Source organism: Phacochoerus africanus, chromosome 8 (assembly GCF_016906955.1).
Source record: "Phacochoerus africanus isolate WHEZ1 chromosome 8, ROS_Pafr_v1, whole genome shotgun sequence".
NCBI lineage: Eukaryota > Metazoa > Chordata > Mammalia > Artiodactyla > Suidae > Phacochoerus > Phacochoerus africanus.
The window spans coordinates 13,760,540-13,781,782 of NC_062551.1; the positions used below are offsets into that span (position 1 = coordinate 13,760,540).

Genomic DNA, 21,243 nt, shown 5'->3' on the forward strand with positions numbered 1-21,243 from the left:
CTGCCTGGGACCAGGGAGGAGGAAGACTGCCTGGCAAAGCAGAGGCAGGAGTGACAAAGGCCAGGTCGGTGCTTGGTGGGAGTCTTGGCTTTCTCCTGGAGCTCAGCAGGCAGGGAAGTAGTGCATCTATATGTACTCAAGGTCACAGAGCTAGGAGGTGGCTGGGCTCCTGAGACTGTGGCCATAGCACTCCTTGCACGGCCTCCCAGGTATGACCCAGGAGGGTAGAGACCATCCCTTTAGCTGAGAGACGCCCCCATTCTTGGTGGCAGTGGGATCCAATGGCCCTGGGTGGTCACCCCTCTGAGGTCTGGCACTGGGTCCAGGCAGGAGCCAGAGGGTGTATGGTGCAGACCAGAGCTTCTAGTGCCAAGGCCACCATACCACAACCTCAGGGTGCTGTTCACACTGAGCTTGGCGTGAAGGGTGCCCCCTGCAGATGTGTAGGCACCTGCTGGTGAGAAAGGAGAACCTGGCAAGGAACGCTGCCATAGGGGTACCTGGGTTCTAATCCCATCTTTCTTAAATTCCTGGCTGTGTGACCTCAGGCAAGTCACCTAACCACTCTGAGCCTCACCTTCATCTGTGAAATGGGGACACATGATGTCTGCCTTAGAGGGTCCTGGGATAGTTAAAGGCGGTTGTTACACGTAAGAATGCTCAGCATTGCACCTGGGCATGGTAAGTTGTTGCTAAATATATGATTTTAGACAAGTTGCCTAATCTCTTAATACCTCAGTTTTCCGGTCTATAAAACGGATCACTCATCAAACCGTTCTTGGGATTGAAAGAGACGAGCCACATAAAGGGACTATCACAGGTGCCCAGCAAGTTCTTTATCACATTAATTTTAGTAAGAATCATGGCAGCAGCGATCACATCCTGAGTGGCCCCCGCTGTCACTTCCGGAGGGAAGGGAGGGGAAGTGAAACGGAGGGCAAAGAAACAGAAAAATGGCCATGCATGTAGAACAAACACGTGAGCCGAGCCCCAGTGAGCCCAGGCCCGCAGGGCTCTCCTACCTCGCACCCACGTCGCCCGTGTTCAGCATGAGGACGCGCCGTGTGGCTTGCGTCTGACACACGACTGGTCCGAAGGGAATGTGCTCCTGGTCCAGCGAGATCTCCAGGGCCTGGCAGCAGCCGCGGAGGAGGAAGAGGGGCCGCAGGAGCCCCAGGCACTCCATGAACACCTCCTCGGAGAAGGGAGGGACACGCTTCTTCGGGGCAAAGGTGACCTCCAGCTGACGGACCTCTTTGGGCTTCAGAGTGATGCTTTGGAATGGCGTCAAGGTGATGACCTGGGCGAGAGGACCGGGAGACTCAGCAGCTGGGCCGGGGGTGGCGAGGGTGCCGAGGCTGCCCTCCTGGAGGTCTGGCTGCTGGGACGGTAACCGCCGGGAACACTCTCTCTCCGCTCCCACCAGCCGTGTCCCCTATGCTGAGTGCCTAAAACTTGCTGTGACTGACGCACTCTACGGTTAAGGTCCAGATCCCCTGTACAAACTGTATGGCACATAACAGGCCTGCAGTAAATGCGAATTTACTTTCCAACCTCTTGCAAATAACCCTGCTCTCTGGTGGAGGAAATGGGAAAAGCAAGTAGAAAACGCTCCCGGGGCTCCCCGGTGTGCTGGTGAAAAGACCGACTCTCGGGTCCTGCCCGGTGGACCAGTCTCCTCGGGAGAGCGTGGGGCCTGCATTTGGTGACTCATATGTTCTAAAGTTCAGAACCACTGTTTGAACTTGAATGTAAGGGTCTTCTCTCTCCCTTTGGTGGTGGTAAAATTCAAATCAAAATCAGCTTGAGTTTCTGTCGTGGTGCAGTGGTTAACGAATCCGACCAGGAACCATGAGGTTGTGGGTTCAATCCCTGGCCTTGCTCAGTGGCTTAAGGATCTGGTGATGCCATGAGCTGTGGTGTAGGTCACAGACGTGGCTTGGATCCCGCGTTGCTGTGGCTCTGGTGTAGGCCGGCGGCTATAGGCTCCGATTCGACCCCTAGCCTGGGAACCTCCATATGCTGCAGAAGCAGCCCAAGAAATGGCAAAAAGACCAAAAAAAAAAAAAAAAAAAATCAGCTTGAAAGGAGAGTTCTTGTTGTGGTGCAGCAGCTTACAAACCTGACTAGTACCCATGAGGACACAGGTTCAATCCCTGGCCCCTGGCGTCGCTCAGTGGGTTAAGGATCCAGCATTGCTGTGAGCTATGGTGTAGGTCGCAGATGTGGCTGGGATCCCACATTGCTGTGGCTGTGGTGTAGGCTGGCAGCTGCGGTGCTGATTCAACCCCTAGCCTGGGAACCTCCATATGCTGCAGGTGCAGTGCTAAAAAGAAAGAAGAAAAAAAGAAAGAAATCAGCTTGAAGGAAGCCAAGGACCTCTTCCCCCTGGAGCCCCTCCCTTTGGTACAGAGGGCTGCACAGTCACCAGCAAGTGGACTGTGCAGTCGGGAGTCAGAGAGTGACTGAGGCACGAGAGCAGAGGGGCCTTAGAGATTTCTCAAAACACAGCGATGGAAGTGAACCAGGGAGATGGGGCTGGCATGGGCTGCTTCCATCTCATGAGGCAAAGGAGGTGTGGCCAAACTGTAAGGTGCCCTGACCCACCAGAACCAAGGCCTTTACTTTGGATTAATGAGGAAAGGGAAGCAACAGGTTGGCCCTCTTTCTCTGGATGGCAAGTTGGTCGACATGGGGCCTGGGATGAGATGCCCACTGGGCCTCCTGCCCTGGCTGGCCTCTCGCAGCCAGTGTTTCTCTTTCCCACAATACCCAGTGGCCCACAGCACCCCTAAAACAGGGGATCACATCTAGGATTCCAAAAGCACCGATCCCTTTGAGTGTATAAAACCCTGCCTGCCACAAACACCCCTCCTCCACCTGCCTGCCTGGGAAATGCTCCTTCATCCTGTAAACCTCAGTTCCGAGGCCCCCCGTCCCCACACTCTGAGGACTTCGGTAGTCCCCCAGCCCTCCCCTGAGCAGCCCAGCTCCTGAATCACCCCGCATTTCCACAGTGTCCAGGCTGTCCTGGGCCAAGTCATGTGTCTGTGACCCCGAAAGATGGTGAACACCACCAGACCAAAGTCTATGTCATAGTCACCACGCTACGGACAGAACCCCCCCCCCCCACTCTGTATGACAGGAGTCTTTGGAGACGGGACTTTGGGAGGTAATTAGGTTTAGATGAGGTCAGGAGAGTCGGACCCTCATGATGGGACTAGTGCTCTGATGAGAAAAGACATCAGAGCCAGAGCTCCTGTCCCTCTGCCATATGGGGACACAACCAGAAGGGGGCTGTCGGCAAGCCAGGAGGAGAGTCCCTAGCAGAAATGACCATGCTGGTACCTGATCTCTGACTTCCAGCTTCCAGAACTGTGAGAAAACCCATGTCTGCTGTTTAAGCCACCCAGACTGTGGGGTTCTGTCGCGGCAGCCCAAGCGGATGAAGACACACCTTTGAATCTCCAGCACCTAGCACGGATTTCCAGTAAGTGTAAGAACGCACTGGAGGGAGTGAGGAATAGATGCAGCCCATCCTCAGAATGAAGTCTATCGGGTCCATCTGCAAAGGGCCGCCCTAACCCTGGGAGATGGGGAGCAGGCAGCCAGGACTGAAGCTTCTCCGTTCAGGGAACTAGAGGGCGTAGCTTTAGCAACAGACACGCTCCTTTCACACAGCAGATGGGACATAAACAGGGACAACGTTTCGGGGGCAGATGAGCGATGTGTGTTGAAACACCCTCTTCCTTTTGGTCTGAGAAGCCCACCTCTAGGAGGAGATCTTAGCAGAGAGTCATGGATGTATGCAATGGTTTGTTTACATGGATATTACAATGTTTATAATATAAAAAACTGGGAACACCTGAAATGAGCAGAAACATGGTGGATCCATCTACCTAAGGCAGTAAAAATGAACAACTGACATGGAATGTTTTTGATTTATAGGTAGATGGTAAAAGCAGGTTTCAAAACAATCTGAACATTATAATCTTATTTTTTAAAAATATATAGGAAAAATAGGAGAAAGATAGGTACCAAACGGTTAAGCGATTATTTCTGGGTATGAGATTGTCAGCCAATGTTTTTCTTTGTGATTTTTCTAGTTTTAAAATTTTCTTCCATGAAGCTCCGTGTAGATTCACTGGTGTCTAGATCTTCAGACTAGTTCTAGCTGATCAGAGGCAGTGCAGGGAGAGCTCTTAGAACGGCCTGGCGTGCTGATGGTGCCCCAGAACCACGAGGGGTCCGTGTCGCGAGCACGGCCATCCACGTCATCGGGGGGCGTGGAGAGGACACTGGGGGCCCCGAGCACCAACCTTAGGTTCCTGGAGTTCCGGAATCGAGAAGAAGACGGACTGGTTAAATGTGAGCTGGGCCTGGCTGTTGTTCATGATGGAAATTGTTTTTTTCACCACCTGTCCAGGCAGGACGGCTCCTAACTTCACAATCTTGTTGGCTGGATCGAGGACTAAAATCTGTGGGACAAGAAAGACAGTGGGGGTTGGGGGGGCTTCCTCAGTTAAGGAGGAAAAGAAACAGGACACGTGCACCCTGCTGAGGCAAGGGAGACTCGCTCTCTCTCTGTGACCCGCATCCTGGAGCCTGGGTGGGCAGCTGCTCACTCAGTAAACACTGATGTGCCTTCAGTGCCGCTAAACGACCTGTCCTGCACTGACAAAGTTACGGCTGGGTGAAGAGAGGGCAGGGAAGAGCTCGGGGAACAGGGGCTGAGCTGGCCTGGGGGTGTGGGAGGCCCCCCCCCCCAGGAAGGCACGTCCCCCCCGAGAGCTAAGGGAAGGCAGGGTCAGGGCTTTGCGTTGGGTGGAGGGGGGCAGGACAGCACCCCGGGGAGGAGACCAGCTGTGGCAAGGCCCCGAGCTGGAGGGACTCTTATATTCAAGTTCAAACATGGTCCTTGAATTTTGGAACACGTGAGTCCCCACGTGCAGGCCCCCCACGCTCTCTGGAGGAGACTGGTCCCTCCGGTGGGACCCAAGAGTCGGCCTTTTCACCAGCACACTGGGGAGAGTGATCAGGCCTGTGGCTGGGCGCCAGGGGGAGACGGAGGAGATGGTTTGGAGGTGGGGTCAGGTTTTATTCTGGGAGACGTGGGCAGCCAGGGCAGCCTGGAGGGACCCAGTCAGGCGTGTATTTTGTGAGTGGGCTTCTGGCTTGCTCCTCTGGGGAGATGGACTGGAAGAGGAGTGAGAGATGCGGGGGGCAGCAGAGATGGAGAAAGCAGATACATTCCAAAGTCCTCGTCGAAAGCACTGATCCAAATGCTGGCCTGGGAGTTCCCGCTGTGGCTCAGCAGGTTGAGAAGCCAACATGGGGTCTCTAAGGATGCAGTTTTGATCCGTGGCCTCACTCAGTGGGTTAAGGATCTGGTGTTGCCACAAGCTCAGTGTAGGCTGCAGCTGTGGCTTGGATCTGGTGTTGCTGTGGCTGTGATGTAGGCTGGCGGCTACAGCTCTGATTCAACCCCTAGCCTGGGAATGTCCTATGCCACAGGTGCGGCCTTAAAAAAAGAAAAAAAAAACAAAAACTAAAAAAATGCCGGCCTGGATGAGGCTAAGATCAGGTTGGAACTTGCCCTCCAGGACGGTGTGACCACAACGAACAGCACTCACTGGTCCCTGTCCTGTGAGCAGTCACTGCACCGCACCCCTCCCCCAACCATCTTTCCGTCCAGCCCACATGCTTCCATTTTGTCTACAGAGGCAAGAGTCTCCAGAACCGGCCTGTGAACTCCCGGAGGTCAGAGAACGTGCTTCATATCCAGGGAGATTTCTACCAAGCACCTGACACACAATGGGTGCTGAGGGAATGAATGAAAGAATGAGTGTGTGAATGAATCAGGGACATCAGAAGAGACCCTGTCCCTGGCTCAGGTGCAGACACAGCAGGTGCCATGGCCCTGCCGCTCCTCTGGCCGGACGGGAAGGCCGCTGGGAACATGCCCCTCCCCTTTTCTCTGGGTTGCTGAAATGTCCCATACACGCTGAGAATCTTGGAAGGTCTGGAGTCTTCTAAAACCTCCTATTAAATGCAAGTACTCCCACCAGATTTAATTTTTTTTTTTTTTTTGCTTTATTTATAGCTGCACCCAGAGCATATGGAAGTTCCCAGGCCAGGGGTTGAATGGGAGCTGTAGCCGCAGGCCTACGCCGTAGCCGCAGCAATGCCAGATCCGAGCCGTGACTCTGACCTACACCACAGCTCATGGCAACACTGGATCCTTAACCCACTGAGCGAAGCCAGGGATCAAACCCGCAACCTCTTGGTTCCTAGTCAGATTTGTTTCTACTGAGCCATGATGGGAACTCCCAAGATACCTTAAATGTTTACCAGACACTGGAAAGAAAGGGATTAGCAGCAGGACCAGACCTTTCCCTTCCTATTAGGAGCCGCTGGTTAGAAGGAAGGCTGTTAATCAAATATAATCCCGGGATCTGGGCCTGGGGAATGTGAGTCAATGTGGTGTCAGGGAGAGACGCCATGTAACTGAAAGGCAGGTCTGTGAACACGGCTTCAACACATCTTTCCCATTAAACCTGAAAATGGTACACACTTTAATGCGGGACAAAAAGGACATGCTTGGGATGCTGCATCTGAGAGCGTCAAACTTCTCCGAGGAAAAGACTGCTTCCCTAGAGCCTGGGATTACTCGCATCCTTTGACACGGTGAGGTTTGGTGTTTGGAATTGAATAAGATGTACGGGCCCCACCTGAGTCTGATCTGACAGTTCACCCCTCAGGGTCCTGGCTGACCTGGGATTGTGCGGTGCGGGGGCAGGAGACATGGAGAGGGGAGGCGGGTGGGCTCAGGCGGGCAGAGGTGGCTGAGAAGGGCGAGGAGGGCGCCAAGCCCGAGGACGTCCCCAGTTGTCTCTTACCTTCATCTCAGTGCCTTTCCCTTTGATTTCAACTACTTGTTGCGAGAGCCCATTGATTTCGAAGGGGATGAGCTCTCGATAACTGATACTTTCTCGAGGATAAAAGATGATAGGAACCTCCAGCGTCTTGCCTGGCTTTATCACATCCACTCGGAAGTTCACCTCGAGGTGGCTGGTGTTGGTGTACAAACAGTCTAAGCTGGAGAAAACCAGGAGGAAGGGGTGTCCGTGCTCGGACGGCTGACCCAGAGGGAGGAGCCTGTCCCCGTGTCTCCAAGCCAGGCACTGTCCTGCCCTGCCTGGGGTCAGAATTACGGGCTGGAAGGGACTTCAGCAATGACCCTGCGCCCCCCGCTCCTGGGCACAGTCAAGTCACTTCCCCAAATCACATCCCAAGACCCTGGCAGAACCGGGCCTCAAATTCAGTCTCATGGCCCTTGGCCCGGTGCTCTTTTCACTCCCTTTATCCTCTCACAGGAAGGGACTGGGTGGCAACGCACGGTGGGAGGGGCATGTGTGCCAGAGTCAGACGGAGGGGGGTTCGGATCCAGGCTCTGGCCTCCGGTCGCCACGTGACCTGAGCAAAGTTCCTCAGCCCCTTTGGGTCTCTGTTTCCTTGCCTGCAAAATGGGGATGGTGAGAGCTACCTCACAGGGCGGTCGTGACCGTTCAGCGAGAAAAATGGACTAAATCAGTCACGACAGAGGGCACTGAGGGAACATTCCATGAAGGTAAGCCATGACTATGACAACGAATTCCTCAACCAGAAGGGCCCGTGAAAGATCAGGTCTACCCGCCTTCACCTGTGGGTAGGAAGGCACCCAGACCTCCGCTACGACCCCTCCCTGGCTGCCTTCCAGGTACCTGGAGAAGGAGTCTAGCCAAGCCATTAAACAGAGCTTAGCGTCTTAAACAAGTAAGACTGAGATCAAATTAAGTCAGGCAAGAAGCATGCTGGGGGGTAAGATTTTAAATTAGTTTTTAAAATTGCATGACATTCTTGTAATTTACATTCAGGACAATGACCACCACCACCACCACGAACCACCATCACCACCACCCACCATCATCATACCACCACCACCACCACGAACCACCATCACCACACCACCCACCAATAATCATACCACCACCACCACGAACCACCATCACCACCACCCACCATCATCATACCACCACCACCACCACGAACCACCATCACCACCACCCACCAGCATCATACCACCACCACCACCACGAACCACCATCACCACCACCCACCAGCATCATACCCACCACCACCACCACGAACCACCATCACCACCACCCACCAGCATCATACCACCACCACCACCACGAACCACCATCACCACCACCCACCAGCATCATACCACCACCACCACCACGAACCACCATCACCACCACCCACCATCATCATACCACCACCACCACCACGAACCACCATCACCACCACCCACCAGCATCATACCACCACCACCACCACGAACCACCATCACCACCACCACCATCATCATACCACCACCACCACCACGAACTACCATCACCACCACCACCATCATCATACCACCACCACCACCATGACCACAGCAGCAGAAATGGTTACTGAGCATTTCCTATGTTCTGGGCACTGTTCTAAATATTCTCTCTAAATGAATTAAGTGAATCCTCCTAATAGCCCTGTGGGGAGGTACTATTGTCACCCCCGGCTTCAGCAAGGAGACAGAAGCACAGAGAATGTAAGAAATTTGCCCAAGGTCACACAGCTGGGGGAGAGCTGGATTTGAACCTAGACCTGTGCTCTCCAATATGGGAGCTGCTAGACGCATGTGGCTATTAAAATTAAAATTAAGATGAAATAAAAAGTCTGTTCCTCAGTGGCATTAGCCACATTTCAAGTGCACCACAGCCATGTGCAGCTACGGGCCACCGCACTGGACAGGGCAGGTGTATAACATTTCCGTCACCGAAGAAAGTTCTCCTGCAGAGCACTAACCAAGAGAACTTTGAACAAACACAGGTCTCTGGGCCAGTCTCTGGAGCGTCTGTTTGGTTTGCTCTGAAATACAGCCCAGAAACGTGGACTGGAACACTCTGCACAGGGACGGTGCAGAGAGGCTGGGTGTGAATCAGATGGCTTAGGCTCAGTGTGGAGCTGCCATTCACTGCAAGCTCACTGGCCTGAGAAATGAACTTTTTAACTCTGCAAACCTCAGTTCCCATATTTGCTACGTGGGGATAAGAAACGGAGGCCATCAACGTCTTGTCAGCTCATTTGACACTGCCCTCCTCTCCTGCGGGAGGATTTTTTTCAGCAAGTAGCTCGTGGCGATCCAACTATTGGCCTGCGTGGTGGGGAAGGGAGAGCCGGGAGGCACACACGCCTGTGTCTGGCGCTTTCCCGTGATCCCTCGTCTGTGTCGGCAAGACCTCACCTGTGTGGAGGCAGAATCTCCTGCAGGGCCTGGGACGCCTGCTTACCTCATAGACGTCTCTTCCTTGTTGGTGACAACCAGGGTGTGCTTGTACGGGGGCATCCCGGCCTGGTAGATGAAGCAGGTCCCAAAGTTGTAGCTGGTGAAGGAGAAATGGACGGCGGGGCTCACGGCACAGCCTGAGATGCTGCACAGAAATGCTGGACCTTGGCTGATCTGTGCGGAGGGAATGGCAGGGGGGCCTGATTAGGAGAAGTGAGAGAAAAGGGCCTGGAGAGCCCTCAGGTGAAGGTGGGAAGCAGTCAGCTTTCAAAAAAAAATTCAGGTCCCAGGGCGCTCTCTGCAGAATCCGTTTTTTTTTTTTTTTTTTTTTTTTTTTTTTTGCTTTTTAGGGCCCAAGCTAGGGGTCCAATCAATCATCCAATTGGAGCTGTAGCCGCCGGCCTACGCCACAGTCACAGCAATGGCAGATCTGAGCCATGTCTGCAACCTACACTACAGCTCTTGGCAACGCTGGATCCCTAACCCACTGAGCGAGGCCAGGGATGGAACTCATGTCCTCATGGATACCAGTCAGGCTCATTTCCACTGAGCCGCAAAGGGAACTTCAGAGATTCTGATTAATAGAAGTTTATTTAGGAAAAGCAAGGAGGCCTATTCTGCAACTCGACCCCACACTGGCTCTGGCTTCCCTCCTGCAGGAACGATCAGCTTGAAGCAGAGGGCTGTGCAGAGACAGCAGGCTCCCAGCCAGCCCCGCTTCTCAGGGCTCCTGTGGCCGCAGGACGCTGGCTGGCTGCCCACATGCCTGGGAAACATACTTGACTTCCAGCCCTTCCTTGCAGCGGAGGTGGCCATACACACAGGTCTCAGGACAGAATGCCTGAGTGTGCTGGGTGTTGGACAAGGTTAAACGGTCTCACCTTGATTTTGAGTTCCAGGCCCTGCAAGACGCATTTCTTAAACGGCTGGAAGGACAAGGAGGCATGTGCGCTCTGCCCCACATCCACGCTGCCGTCAATGGGCGAGAAGTCCAAGTACTGCCGCAGGGACAGGGGGCCGGACAGCTCTGCCTGGAAGCTGAACTTGAACTTCCCAGTGTTGATAAAGCTGAATTCACACTGGACACATTCATTCAGCTCCACCTGAGAGGCAGAGAACAGAGCTGTCTGTTGAGCCAATGGGGTCAGGGCCTGTCACATGTTGGGGAAAAGACCCTTTGGCAGATGATGTGGGTGAGTTGAGGGTCATTCGTTTAATGTCATCAGAGAGTCCAGCAAGGGCAGCCAAAGTGCTGGGAGCCATTCAGTTCTTAGCAAAACATCCTTCCTGTGTGTTTAATACAAGCATCCTCTCCTCCCCCCACCACCTCTCCACCCCGTGAAAAGCAAAATCACCCTGTGAAAAGAAAAGCAGCCACATCACGACGATACACGTTCTGCATAGGGAGCGGCTCTCCTTGGTTCTCCTGGCCTCCCCGGCTTGGTTATGGGCTCGGCCTCCCCCAGCCAGTGTGCAAACCGAGCGTGCGAGGCCTTCTCCCACTTTACCTCATAGAAGTTGATGGTGGTGGTCTGGTTGGGGGTCAAGAGAGTGACGGCGCCCACCCTGTCCTTGCATTTGACCTCCACCTTCACAGAGTAGCCCTCAGCCTTGACATTTAAGGTCAGAGGGTGGGCTTTCTTCTTCACATTGCAGATCAGATTGAAGTTCACATCTCCCTCCTGCTTTGGTGTGAAGAAAATATCAATCGGGAACCTGGTTGGGGAAGAAGACAGCAGATTAGATGACTAGGGAGACCCGGTAAAACCTGCCGAAGAAGGCGAGCTGAGTGGATTAGCAGAAACACTATGAGGAAAAGGCGGAGTTCCCATCGTGGCACAGTGGAAACGAATCCGACTAGGAACCATGAGGTTGTGGGTTCAATCCCTGGCCTCTCTCAGTGGGTTAAGGATCCGGCATTGCCGTGAGCTGTGGTGAAGGTCTCAGATGCTGCTTGGATCCTGCGTGGCTGTGGCGTAGGCTGGCAGCTGTAGCTCTGATTAGACTCCTAGCCTGGGAACCTCCATGTGCCGTGGGTGCAGCCCTAAAAAGCAAAAGCAAAAAAAAAAAAAAAAACAAAAAGGCATCACAACGCCGGCTCATGATGAATGGTGAAGATCTGCCAGGTAAGTTGGGCCACTGCTTTATGGATTCACAAACGCAGTGGAGAGCAGGGAAAACATAAACATGGGAAAATACCAAGAACAAGAGCTTAACATTTTCAATGCTCCACGGTCATCAGGGAAATGAACAACGGGGAAGAGTTAGGACAGAGATGAGATGTCACACCTCGAGTTTAGAGTTGGGAGGGACTTTGCAGACGCGCACTCTCGGGGGAGGTGGCACTCCTGGTGGGCAGGCCTGGGACCCCGTCCCGTGGGCGAGGGCAGTCCTGGGGGCTTACCTGGGCCTTTCTGTTTACCTGGACTGTGGTGGGAGCCAGCCTTCCATGGGACACACGACCAAGCTGTTGCTGAAGCCTTCAGAGAAGCGGGAGTTGTCCTGGAAGGCGAAGTGGAATCCCTGCTCCTCCTTGTTGATGATTTTCACCGTCTCCCGGGCTTCCCTGCCTGAGGAGGAGACACAGACCCTCAGGGGAAGCCGCGGGCCTGCTCCTGAGGCACTGCACGCAGCGGATGCTCCTCTGCAGGCCAGGGGAGGCGGCTTCTTTGCTCGCCTCTCCCGCCTCTCCCGGGGCCTCAGCCTCTGGCTTCCTCTCTTCCTTCCTCCCAAAGGGACTCCACCTCTTCCTTCCAGAACTTTTAATCCATCAACCGCTGCTACTTTGAGGGGGCTGCTCTGCCAGGAGAGTCTCCTTCTTCTTCAGGCCCCGTGCCCTCCTGCCTTGTCCGTGGGGCTGGGGGCCCCTGTGCTCTGCCCGGAGCTCTGAACAGAATCTTCGCATCGGCCTCTTCGCGTGTCCTGACAGGGCCCTGATGGATACCCTTCCTCCCACGGGTCTGCTTTTTCGTACTTTCCTTGACGACTGTAGGGCGTTTATTTATCTCCATAAACTTTAGAATCGTTTCATCCATTTTTCCCCTCACCCCAGTCCTTGTGGGACTAAGGTTACCAGAGTTAGCAAAAAATTTCCTAGTATAAGCACATCCCAATTTTTCCATGGGACATACTTACACTAAAAAACTATTCACTGTTACCTGCAATTCCAGTCTAATGGCACATGCTATATTTCATCGGGTGACGCTAGCTGGGATTTTTAATTAGAGCTTGATTAAATGTGCACAATTTTGGGAGAATTGACAAATTTCCAGATCTCGTTTGGGGACATTTTAACAAGATTTTACAGTTTTCTTCATATATGTCCTGCGCTTGTCTTGTTGCATTGATCTTTATCTATTCTATAGGTTTTATCAATATGGAATGGAATCTTTCGGTTCTGTTTCTAGGCGCTTATTGCTAAAAGAGAAAAATCACTGATTTTTCCACAGGACGTGTTTGGCATCCAGCCACCTGCTGAATTATCTTCTTGACTCTTATAGTCTGTTGTGCATTTCTCTAGAGTCTCGTGAGGTTATCTATGTGTGAAGTCATCAGCAACAGCGTAAGGAGACAAGTTTTCTCTCTGTTTTCCCACTGTTTACACCAATTATTTAATCTTCTTGTTTTATAGTATTTGCTAAGATCACTAGGTAAGTGCCCAATAAGAACAGCAATAATGAGCATCCTTGCCTAATTCCTGACTTTAACTGAAGTGACTTCAGTGGTTCATGAGCTGATAATATCGGCCTCTTGCTTTCGGTTACTCTTTTAAGGTTTTTCCTCTATTCCTATTTTACTATTAGAATGTGAATGTCTGCTGAATTTTAGCAATGGCTCTTCATGATGTATGATCACCTGGCTGTTCTTTAATCTGCTGATGTAAAGACTATACAGAAAAACAACATCACTGCAGCCTAGACTGAACTGTTTGTCCTGCTGTTATTTTTATGCTACATTGTTCATTTATTTAAAACCTTACGAGACATCCTAATCTCCTCCCATCTACCTATAGGTGTCACTATGAGAAATATATGGAAATAATGTACGTCAAACTGTTAACACTGGTTTCCTTTGATGGAAAGAGTGAGATAGAATTGGGGGGTAATTATTAATTTTTTTCCTTATACAATGCCACATTGGTTGACATATAAAGAACACCGCTTTAGTTGTATTTTACACACCCACACACCCCCACCCCACACCCATGTGATGGAGTCACAGTGTTATAAGGGGCCTGAAATCACTTCCTCCACTTCCTTCAAATCCCTGCTCAAATATCACCTTCCCACCATCTGCTGGGCTGCCTTGCTCCCCTGCCCTGCTTTATTCTTCTCTGGAACATGTCTCAACATCTGACATGCTATCTATTTTGCTTTTTGGGGGTCCACTACCTGTCACTAGACTGTAACCAGCATGAAAGTGGGGATGTGGGCTTTGCCCATTGCACGCCCAGCTCATGGAAGAGTGTCTGGCTCACACGCTTTAAGCTCTGTTGCACTAGATAAATGTGTGAAAGGACCGCAGAGAAATGTGACCACTGTGGCACAGACCAAGGAGCACACAGATACAGCCCATAATCTGAGGGCACACTCAAGTAGGATGGGGCTGACATGGGTTTCTGGAAATAAACATAGTTCAGGCCCCAAAGGCATCTTCCAAGCTTGTAACAAGCCTCCTACGTTTCCTTGGGTTATTCGTGTGTGCGTTTGGAAGACACTTGATGGAAATTAGATTGAGAGGTGAAATATCTTGTGGCCTTGTGAACGGTGATAGAGGCCATCTGACATGCCTCTGGATGGCACCAGGAAGAGTTTCCCACCCAAGTCTGCTCCTAGAGCTCCTTGCTGGGTTGTCCCCACTCCTGCCCGTCCCCCCTCCCCGATGCCCGGTCATGCCAACTCTAAATACAAACCAACAGGGCAGCCTTACCAATGAGAATACAACTGAAGTTGAGATGTGACTTGTCCAGACTGATGAGAGGGTCAGTGGCTTTGCCCACCAGCAGGAAGGGGACTGAGATGTTGTGCTCAGGGATTAAGAACGTCCAGAATGCTTCCGAGAGGTGCAGGTGGCAAGGTGTGAACTGGAAGACAATCTGAGGGGATGGTTGGGAGCAGAGCAGTTAGAGGCTCTTCTGTCTGCCAACCCCACGTGCCCTTAGAGGCTCATCAGCACTGGGCTACGCTGGCTGCTGTGACCAGGTCATAGCCTCCTTTTTTTTTTTTTTTTTGGTCTTTTTAGGGCAGCACCCGTGGCACATGGAGGTTCTCAGGCTAGGGGTCAAATCGGAGCTAGAGCTACCTGCCTATACCACAGCCACAGCCATACCAGATGTGAGCTGTATCTGCGACCTACACCACAGCTGAAGGCAATGCCGGATCCTTAACCCACTGAGCAAGGCCAGGGATTGAACCCGAGTCCTCATGGATCCTGGTTGGACTTGTTTCTGCTGTGCCACAATGGGGACTCTCTCTACCCTCTGTGTAAGGTCCTGGAAGCTGTACAGCAGCATCAATGTCTGCCCTGCCCACCAAGAATGTCTAAGGGGGTGAATCCCACCCACAGGCTTTGCTGGCTAGGCTGCTATATGCATGCCATGCCTTTGGGTGCCATATAAAATTGGAAGATTCAGATAGAAATCTGGGATTTTGGCTTTTCCTGTAAAGTGTGGGAGATCTAGCAACCCTGGGCTCACTGGTCTGTGTGGTGATTCTCCAGAGAAGCACTGTGGCCAGCTAGCCCGGTGCCCTGCACTCTCTATCTCTGTCCCTCTGGCCTGCCTCATTCATGTGGATGATCCTCCTGACGCTATCTGAATGCGTAATGTCTGTTTTACGGATTTATTTCTGCCTCCGAGATTCTCTGGGGAACTTATAGGACACAGGGCCCACACATCTGTTTTGGCCGATAGGTTCATACTTGTCTAGGTCTGACTCTCTGCTTTAAATCACTGTGTGGACACTAGGACTCAACCATAGGACATGACTCTGCCCTTTGGTTTTGCCCTTTGGCCTGACCAGGTCAAAACGCACCCGTGTCCTTTCACTGCTGTCGGTCCCCTGGACACATGCGCTCTTGACTTCATGGTATGGCATGAATCCCAGAGTCCCCAGGCACAGGTGTCCAGCTCTCCTTTCCTTGCTTTAATAACCTCAATTTTTAAAACTTCAAATACTAGGGCTCTCCGTTTCTCCATGGCCAACCAAGAGAGCTCAGGTCTGTCTTGTTCATGAGAATTGCTGAACGTATGCAGTAGCCACTCAAGAAATGCTTGTTGATGGGCTCCCACTTCGGCTGTTCGCCCTAACTCAACCCGTGAGCCACAGCATGCTTGCTGTGCAGAGGGGGACAGGATGACTCCATCCCCGGCCCAAGTGTCCCCATTCACACACACACCTCAGCTTTCTTTTCAGGGAGGACGAGGCCCTTCTCTGTCAGGCACATGAAGGCTGGAGGGTTCTGGAGACTTTCCATTTCCTCAGAGATCCAGCAGAAGGAGTAGGTGCTACTGGTCGGGTTCAGTATTGTAAACGTCCTGGCCGAGCAGGAAGAGGTGAGAGCAGAGCATGAGAGAGGGCTTGAGGAGTAAGACAAACTCTCTTCGGACCCACCCCAGCACAGTCCCCTGTGTGGGAAGCAGACCTGTTCTGGGCACTTTCTGACTGCAGAAATGCAAGCAGCATCACCTCACCTGGGGGTCCCAAGGGTGGCTTGAGTTCTGGACTTCTGAGTAATGACGGTGCCAAGCGCCCTTCTGTCCCCGTGATCCTCTGGGGTCAAGGCAGTGGTCAGGGATTGTATTGTTGGGTCTTTCAAATTTTTCCCCAGTGTCAAAACGAAGGGGACAGAATCCAGCTTCCTTGCTGTAGCAGTTCTCCAAAGCTGGACCCCAGGACACCCAGTGTGCTTCTAGGGTCAGTCTCAATGGCTTCTTGGAATTGTCCCTCTGAGTTTTAGAAGGACTTCCTGACATAATCCAACCAGTGAGAACCTAAGAAACTCACCGGAGATTCTTCCCTCCTATGCCCACGCTGGAGAACTCGATCACCCGGGTGTTTGGGGCCAGAGCCCCACCACCAGGCCCACGGAGATCTGGGTTTCGCCGATGACCGCTGAGGTAGTCTGAGTCTTTCAGGTCAAAATGGCAGAAGGGCAGGGAGCTCTGCCCTTTCACTGACAGGACTGGGCCTTGCTCTCCAGGTGGCAGGTTAGGAATCCTGAGAGGATAAGGTTATTTTTGTCTATGTTTAACTTCTGAATAATATATATACACACACACACACACACACACACACACACACACACACACACGTATGTTTGCTTTCATGGTTGAAAATGAACATATATCCACCAGAATGTGAGTTCTATGACAGCAGAGGCTGGGTCTGCCCGGGTTAACAGCATAACCTCAGTGCTTGGCAGAGTTCATGATACAGAGTGGGTGTTCACTGATTCATCGGTCATGGAGCGATGGATGCATGGATGCCCTGAGTGTGAGGGGCCTGGATTCTGGGTCCTCTGTGTACCTTACTGTGGACTCTAGCCACTTCCTTTGTCAATGGTGAGAAAGTCTCGCTGCTATAAAGTGAGCACAGAGTCTTTCCTTTGGGCTCCCTGGAGCGGGGTACAAAATAGGACCTGGGCAGTCTTAAAAAACTCCCCAAGCTCCTTGGAGAACGTAAACTAGCTGTGAGAAGATCTTGAGCCTCAGCGCCAAGCTGAGATGGCCCAGGGGTGGGTGAGGCCCCTGCAGTATCACTGCAGGGTGTCTGGGAGACACTCGTGGGCCACATAGGTCTTGGCCACCCTAGGCCATGGATCAGAGACTTCCCCCAAGAGGGGTGCTCTCCATGGAGCTCTCTGGGGAGTGGGCGCCCTATCAAGGACTTTCACTGCCAGACGTTATGGGGCTGACTCTCCTCTCACTGGATCTGGGCCCCATCTGTGCCTCGATCACTATGTAACAGGTCCACACCTCCACTGCCACCAGCCCCCAATGTTTATGGTACTCATCGTGTGCCAGGCACTGCTCTGAGCTCTTCCCTCAAATTAGCTCATTCAGCTTCACAGTAACTCTATAAGGTGGGTACTGGTATTTGCATTTTCCAGAGCAGGAAACTGAGTCTCAGAAAAGCTGAAAGAAGGCTTGCCCTGGAACTGGGACCACCTGGCTGCCCACCACTCTGTTGCCCAGTGAAATCCTGCATGTGGCAGGGAAGGGGGCGGAGGGCAGGAGGCAGGGTCTACAGAGGGAAGATGAGAAATACAGAAGATTGACTCTTGCTCATTCTCACAAGGCTTTTCCAAAGGGAAACGCGGCAGCTGGGGCTGTGGAGGGGCCTCGGGCTGCAAAGAACGGTGGCTGTGGTGGGAAGAAGATGGGTTGGGAACTGCAGTGCTTTGGGCTGGGAGCTCATTTCCTTACTGGCAGAAAAGATTGCCCTCGAAGTCTCCAGCCTCCAGTGGGGAGAATTTCACTTTGAGCCTCTGAGCCTTCCCGCTGGGCACGATGCCAGAGCTGGGCTCCACAGAGAAGGGGGGCAGGGAAGTGTCGGTCCAGCGGTCCACGGCGCTGTCCAGGGTGCTGGCCGTGTGCAGTGTGCCTTGGCTGAGCTGGTCTTTTTGGGAGAAGCCTGGGGGCAGAGAGAGGGTGGGTGGGGGGCAGCCCCTGTGGGGTCTGTGGGCTCACCTCTTCTAGTGGGTTCACTCGGCTTTGGGCCCTAGGGGTAAGGAATTGGCTCCTCCCTCACAGGAGGCTCAGGAAAAACACTTCCAGTGATTGCATCAAGTCTGTTTCCTTTTGGCTCAAGGGGGTGGGTCAGATCAATGTCTGTGGGTCATCTGCCTTAAGGGCATTGGGTGTGGAACATAAGTTCTGGAGAATTGTTGCTTTAAAGTGGGGGTTCACCATCTGGGGGAGGGGCATGGATAAAGGGCTCATTTGCAAGATCTGGGAATGTCCAAATTGAATGCGTAGTCATGGACATTTGCCCACCACGTGTGGGCCCTTTTAAAAGTGCTTCAAGTTCTCTTGTGGCATAGTGGGTTAAGGATCTGGTGTTGCTACAGCTGTGGCGCAGTTCACAACCGCAGTGTGTGTGCAATCCCCGGCCCAGGAAAATCCACATGTGACGGGTGCAGCCAAAAAAATAAAAAGATACTGTTAGATAAGCCATGAGGTCCTGCTGTACAGCATAGGGAACTACATCCAGTCACTTGTGATGGAACTTCACGGATGATAGTATGAGAAAAAGCATGTATACATATGTATAACTGGGTCTTCATTTTGCTGTACAGAACATTGTAAATCAACCATAATAAAAAGTTAATTAATTAAAAAATGTAGGCGTTCTGGTTGTGGTGCAGCAGAAACGAATCTGACTAGTAACCATGAGGTTGCCGGTTCGATCCCTGGCCTTGCTCGGTGGGTTAAGGATCCAGCGTTGCCGTGAGCTGTGGTGTAGGTTGCAGATGTAGCTTGCATCCCGTGTTGCTGTGGCTGTGGCGCAGGCCGGCAGCTACAGCTCCAGTTCGACCCTTAGCCTGGGAACTTCCATGGGCCGAGGGTGCAGGCCTTAAAAAAAAAAAGCTAAAAAATAAAAAATAAAAAAATAGTGGAGCTACCAAAAAAAAAAAAAAGAAAAGTGCTTCACATGTATTAATTGCACACTGGGTGTGGGTATGTACTTTCCTAGAAAGACAGTTCATAGCTTTTACCGGTTTCTCCAGATCTGTAATTTCCTAAAGGTTAAGATCTAAAAGGAAAGATTCCTAGGGATCTGTGGAGGGGGTACTGGCCTTGTGAGTCCAGGGTCCGGGCTCCAGGAAGGCAGAGTTCAGCTCTCGAGCTTCTCAGGCCCATGTGGCCCTGTAGATGCCAGGAGGCCTCTGCTCTGCTTCTCCTTTGCTCCTTAGGGGGCTGCTGGAGCAGTGCTTGCTTCACCAGGAACAAGGCCCTTCTACTAACTTGGGGACCAGTTCAAGCCCTGGGTGTTACCTGTCAATGCATTTACCTTGGTTATCCGGCATTGCAAAGCTGACAGCCTTTGCTGTGTCTTCGAAGATCCAGTTGAACTCCAGCTGCACGCTTCCCGAATTAATCAGTTCAAACCTGCAAAGAGTTCAGGGGACAGATGTGAGGAATGTGCTGCAGATGGTTTTGGTCCTGTCGGCACATTGCCTGTACTATTAACTTTTAAAAGTCAGGTCATGTTGTTTCTTAAATCTTTCTTCAAAGGCAGGTTTTAAGCAAGTTAACCTGAAGACACACATTCGATGTATTATTTTATATTTCCTCCTAAAATACATAAAATATACACATAGCTATTAAAAGTAAAAGAATCCAGGAGTTCCCGTCGTGGCGCAGTGGTTGACGAATCCGACTAGGAACCATGAGGTTGCGGGTTCAATCCCTGCCCTTGCTCAGTGGGTTAACGATCCGGCGTTGCCGTGAGCTGTGGTGTAGGTTGCAGACGCGGCTCGGATCCCGCGTTGCTGTGGCTCTGGCGGAGGCCGGTGGCTACAGCTCCGATTGGACCCCTAGCCTGGGAATCTCCATATGCCGCGGGAGCGGTCCAAGAAATAGCAAAAAGACCAAAAAAAAAAAAAAAGAATCCAAATGCTTAGCCCTTAAACCATCTTGCTTACCACCGGCACCCGGTGCAGGGAGCTTTCAAGCCTGCACCACCGTCATCCCAAAAAAGTCCCGAGAGAGGAAATAAAGCCTGTTTCACGAGACAGTACCTCTCTTGGGTGCAAATGCCAAAGCTCTCCCTTCCTGAATCACCTTTCGCCACAAACAGTGTCCTCGTGGTCAGAAACCACGGGACCCCCGCTTGAGATGACTTCGCTGGCTGAGACGTACACCTGCCTGAAATTCTGAATGAGCGGAGGTGTCTGGGTTTAGGGGAGAAGTGGGAGTTGAGAGTTGGGGTTAGTTCTAAAGGAGCCATCATCCAGTCCAGGAAGACCATGCAGCTATGCCTGAAGGCAAGTGCCTTTGACCTCAGGGGCTTGTGTGACTTTAGGAGTTGTGTGGATTTATGAGTGCTGGTCCTTATCCTAAAGAAAACTTGTATAAAGGGGAGGAATCTCAGTGGCATAGAACACTTTTGGTCAAAAGCATATTTGATGTGGGTCAGGGGCCAACAAACTTTTTTTTGTAAGAGTGGGGTAGTAAGTTTTTTTGGCTTTGGGCACCAGAGGCCTCTGCAGCCACGACTCCCCCCGCTGGTAAATGCAGAAATAGCCACAGACGATGCGGAAACGAATGGCCTGGCTCTGTGCCAACATGCTCGACAAAAATAAGCCTCTGGCTGGGTTTAGTCCATGGCCATTGAGTCCAGGGCCACGGGTTGACCCCTGCTGTAGGCGAAACGGCCATCGGCAGAAGATCCCACCTCCTGCCTTCTATCTTCTGGGTCTATGACAATTTGAGAGGACACGTTAAGGGCCACAAATGCAAAATGAGTTGAGCAAGTCAATTACTGATTTTTTACAAAGTAGATACGTCAGTGGTTTCTGTTTTTGTGTTTGTAATTCTCAAAGAACAGTCACAGGCCTTCTCTCTTTATCTGTCTCTGTGTATGTTGCTCTTTTGGCCTGAAGGTCCATTTTCTCACTTCTTCACCAGGCCAGCTCCTCTGTGTCTCCCAGCGTTCAGCTGGGGCACCACTTTGGGCAGCCTTTCCAGACACTCCCTCTCTCGCCATGTCTTGGTCTGTTTTAGGGACGCCCCCCGCATACCCAGAACACTGTGCTGCCACCATCAATGTGCCTGACAAGAGAAAGGTCAGCTATATTATTAGACAACTTTGTAACTGATTGCTCACTTGCTTGGAGACTGGGGGGGGGGAGCACTCATGAGTACC

The 21,243-nt window shown here is 52.0% G+C and overlaps 1 protein-coding gene across 1 annotated transcript in view; it reads right to left on the reverse strand.

Annotated features, from left to right (window-relative positions):
* HYDIN (HYDIN axonemal central pair apparatus protein) overlaps positions 1-21,243 on the reverse strand; it is a 367,185-nt gene that overhangs the window by 17,821 nt on the left and 328,121 nt on the right. Inside the window, exons 68-79 of the mRNA XM_047789543.1 lie at positions 19,387-19,484; positions 17,799-18,006; positions 16,378-16,590; positions 15,770-15,908; positions 14,303-14,468; positions 11,796-11,943; positions 10,882-11,089; positions 10,255-10,476; positions 9,378-9,547; positions 6,900-7,098; positions 4,320-4,478; positions 1,023-1,300 (exon numbers count right to left, since the gene is read on the reverse strand). Coding sequence (XP_047645499.1) covers positions 1,023-1,300; positions 4,320-4,478; positions 6,900-7,098; positions 9,378-9,547; positions 10,255-10,476; positions 10,882-11,089; positions 11,796-11,943; positions 14,303-14,468; positions 15,770-15,908; positions 16,378-16,590; positions 17,799-18,006; positions 19,387-19,484 — 2,208 coding nt within the window. The remainder of the gene's footprint in view (positions 1-1,022; positions 1,301-4,319; positions 4,479-6,899; positions 7,099-9,377; positions 9,548-10,254; positions 10,477-10,881; positions 11,090-11,795; positions 11,944-14,302; positions 14,469-15,769; positions 15,909-16,377; positions 16,591-17,798; positions 18,007-19,386; positions 19,485-21,243) is intronic.